Source organism: Cyprinodon variegatus, unplaced genomic scaffold (assembly GCF_000732505.1).
Source record: "Cyprinodon variegatus isolate N-32 unplaced genomic scaffold, C_variegatus-1.0 Scaffold915, whole genome shotgun sequence".
Lineage (NCBI taxonomy): Eukaryota > Metazoa > Chordata > Actinopteri > Cyprinodontiformes > Cyprinodontidae > Cyprinodon > Cyprinodon variegatus.
Window position 1 is genome coordinate 79,938 of NW_015151368.1, and position 4,227 is coordinate 84,164.

Genomic DNA, 4,227 nt, shown 5'->3' on the forward strand with positions numbered 1-4,227 from the left:
AAGGGATCAGCCACAATCAGCCCCTTTATGCCTCAGAGTCCTGGAGGCAAACAGATCCTGGAGAGATGGAAGATTGCAGCCAATCACCTTCTCGCGATGGGTCTAAAGTCATTAAGTCCTGTGGACCTTGACTTTGGACCTCAACCAGTGATATTTAGTGCCATACACTGGAGTTTAGACATGTAGATGTAGTTTTACCACACAAAACCCAGACGTCATTTAGACGTTGGTTTTTAGGCTAAATCTGATCGGTCCATCATAGTCTTAGTCCAGAAATAGTTGTTGAAAATTGGGCTGTTTGGTCGGTCTGGTTTCGTCCCACTTTTGCCCAATAATAGATCTGAAAATTCCAGCTTTCCACCTTCACTTTTCAACCAAATGTAGACATAGTTTGGATGTAAATCATGCAGTCTTTTTATAGTCTTTCAAACCAATTTTTGCGAGCTGGGTCATTTAAGCTGAAATTTGACATTTGCTCTTCTTTTTCCTTCCCACCAGACTTGCCACCTGTATACAGCTTCTCTCCAGTTTCCATGGGTTATAAGGCCAGTGCTTCGCCTCCTGAAGCACGAGCAGCAGAGCAACCTTTGGTAGATGAAGAGGCAGCAGGGTCTGAAACTACGCCTCTCCAGAAACAAAGTCCCATCCAGCCTCTTACTGAAGAAACAAGGGAAGAGGAGAATGTAGACTGCAAAGTGGTAGAGTCTGAGACTGAAACAAAAGGATACTCCATATCTGAAAACCAGGACACTGGTTCTAGATCATCACAAAGCCCTTTCCAAGCTTCAGTCCCTGAACCAGTCTACCCAGCAGACAAAAACCTAACAGTGGATGTTTCTGACGGGTGCTTTATGGAGCCACTGATGTCAAAAGACCAAGGAGATGATTGGGAGCATAGCAAAAGGAATAACATCGGAGAGAATGAGAAAGCAGAATCAGAACCAGCTGAATTTAGTGTCACTGTGCCTGCAGAGCCTGAAAAGGGGGAACATGATCAGTACAATGAAACTCATAACGTAGAGCATAAGAAAGAGGAAGAGGATGAGGGCAGGAAAAGTCCAGATGAGGAATTGGTAGAATCAACAGTTTCTTCCCCCTCTGCTCACCTACTCCCCCCTCCCACCATAACCACAGCAGCACAGCTGGAAGGGGCTTACATGTGGAGCTTGGAGCTCTTGATTGCAGCGGCTCTGTGTGCCACCAGAGATGCCTTGTATTCACCAGCACCAGTTCCTCAGACCCTATGTCCTTCTTCTTACCATGGAATGGAGATACTGGGAGAACTGGCTGAGCTGGAAATAAAACAAAGAAACATGGAGAGCAAAGAGAAGGGTGAGAATAACTTTTTATTGATGTTCCTAAACTTTGTCTGATTAGCATTGATTTATAGCAAAACTTTAAAAGGAAAGAACTGCAACAGATGCAAGAGGAAGTGACAGATTTTTTTTTCGTTCCTTCACTTCGTTTTTCTTTCATTTAACTATTTAAAACCAGCAATCAGTGCTGATATTATATTGTTGTTATCTGCAATAATTGTTACCCAAAACCCCAGTTTCTGCTCATTTCATGCTTTTATTGCACCACACAATGCAGGGCTTGCATTGACACCTATTCAAACATCGTGGTACGATCATTGTGCAAGGGCTAAGTACTGCCATCTTACTCCATCTATTATGTCTTTCTTTTCTGCTCTTTAAAGAAATCTGTGGAAGTCTAACAACTTGCTATTAGCTATTTTGTTTAGCTAACAGTTTACTACTGCTTGAATTTATCTAAATTTAGCTTATCTAAAAAAACATGACTTCCATACAGTGAGAGAATTTTGGAGGAAAAAATATACCACGCCATTGTCTTTTGCATCTCATTAAAAGGATTATAGGAATGTGATGATGGGAAATTCAAACACTGCTGTTACATCTGTCACAATTTTCATCTGAACATTCTGTCATAACACACAAAGTTGGTGTGCTGAAGCCAGACAAATCACTTGTCTTTGATTTGCCTTGACTAATAAGTCCGCAGGTATGATTTTCAAACAGCTATGAGACCTGGAAAAGCACAGGAATTTACTGACCTCAGTGCTGCTGGATAAGTGACAGCCTGCTATAAAATGTTAAGGTTTCCTTTACTGTTGGGTGGATCTGAAGTGGAATAACAAGTTGCCTCTAACTTGGCAAGCTGATACAGATGGTTGCTCCAGAACACATACTTTTGTGAAGCAACAAGAAGGTTGTTAATCTTAAAAAAAAACAAAAACAACCACGACAAATGTATGAACATCAACTACCTACAAATATTGTGTTAAAATTTAAATACTAACATTTGCAGTTTGAGTTACTAAAATCACCTAAAACAACCAGCTGTGTGAGATTCTTTCATCACTGAGAGGCGGTGACTGAATTTTTAAAAAGTAATTTACTAATATGACAGATTTATAAAAGAGAGGTATTAATAATAACCCAGAGAATGTCACTTCATTCTAAACTAAAGATATAAGGCTAGAAAATTAGACCAGAAACCTAGAAAAAGAAGTTACCCAACATGCTCCCTGCCTAAAAAAACATTCACACCTGCAAAAAACAAAATGTGATAAATCCAGATGTTTGTACTATCACACAGAAACCCACAGAATTTCCCTCTAACTGTCCTGTTTCCTTCCTTTTGCTCTAACTCTTTAGCCGCTTCCTAAGGACCACATTTCCCCTCTGGGGACGAAGTGTGTGTGTTGAGTTGTGTGTGTTGTGAGGGAACACAGCGATGGACAAACAAGCTAAGCTTCAGATACAAACCAGGAGCCACTTGCACAGACTCTCTGCCCAGTGTGTCCCCCTGGCTCTGGCATCTTGCTTTGCTAATTAGACCCTTTCCTTTAAAACACTTCTCCTGTAAGCGCTCCTATTTTATTCCCATCCCCCTGAGAGAAAGTGTTTTTATTTATGCCAGCATCTGTGCATATGTGTGTGTGTTGTGTTCATGCTGTGCACACACCGGTGTGTGTGGCTTAGCTGTTAAGTAATCCCAGATGAATCTCAGCTCTCCTCCATCAGAGTCCCTCTGTCTCTCAACCAGACTGCCTCCTCCTGTCTCTCCTCCTCCTTCTTTGTTATTTTTTCCCTCTTCCTGGCATCTTTTTTTTCTTCCAAAACGAATGTAATCTTGTGTGTAAATCCTGCCTCTGCAAGCCCTGTTGACGGAATTAATAAGTGTAAAAAAAATCATAAGTCGCCCAGCTGCTGCCTGCCCATGTGTGTGCAGGAGAGATACTGGGTGTGTGTGAGTGTGCATTTGTTTACATGTGTGCACGTGCTCAGCATGTGTAATAGGTGTGAAATCAATAAGTCAGTCCCGTCTGGGCGTGGAAAACCGGATCCAGCTTTTTACTTAAGAAGCAGCTCAGGTCTCATTGCTAAAAATGTTATTAATAAAGCTGATAGGGCAGTCAGGAGAGGGAAGCGATCCGTTGCTTGAGATTTCATCTACTGATGGACGTTTCACGTTAAATGAATCAACTTTAAATGAATCAAAATACGTAACTGTATTCTGCTAGCAGATTTTATTCGAAAGTTTTCTGCTTTTTACTTTTATTGAGATTTCATTTTTGTAAAATCTAAAGACTCTCACAACAAGATCACGTTAAATCCCCACAGTCTCACGCAATTGAAATAAATACCTGGAAATAGAAATGTATAGCGCAATCTAATGGCTTTTATTCCAAACAGAAAAAATGACACTTGTTCCTTCTGGTGTTAAAAGGATAGTTTACAATGGATGAACAAAAGCCTGTCCTGCAGATTTTACCGTCTCCATCTATAGTTGTAGAGCAACACTACTTTCAATAAGTAATGGTAGCGTTCCTTTAGTTTCCACACTAGGACTGTATATGTTTTCATTTTTCAACCGCAAATATTTCTAAAGAGTTTTGTATTTCTCATAAGTTAAGAAACATTTTTAAATCCTCTCCCAGTCAGCTGGTCAGCAGTGCAGTGAAAGGTGGGGAACAGGGCAGAGCTATGATGCTGTTTCAATTTTCAATTCAATTCAGTTTATTTCTATAGCGCCAAATTCACAACACATGTCATCTCAAGGCACTTTACAGTTCAAATATTTTCATTTAAAAGTTCAAATGTAGTTCAGTCTTACATTTTGAGATTTTATGACTTTTTGAAGATCCAAGTATAAAACATTTTGGAATGAATTAAGGTGTTCTTGTTGGTTTGTTTCATACCT

The 4,227-nt window shown here is 40.1% G+C and overlaps 1 protein-coding gene across 1 annotated transcript in view; it reads left to right on the top strand.

Annotated features, from left to right (window-relative positions):
• bahcc1 (BAH domain and coiled-coil containing 1) overlaps window positions 1-4,227 on the top strand; it is a 66,005-nt gene that overhangs the window by 36,012 nt on the left and 25,766 nt on the right. Inside the window, exon 11 of the mRNA XM_015398150.1 lies at window positions 499-1,371. Coding sequence (XP_015253636.1) covers window positions 499-1,371 — 873 coding nt within the window. The remainder of the gene's footprint in view (window positions 1-498; window positions 1,372-4,227) is intronic.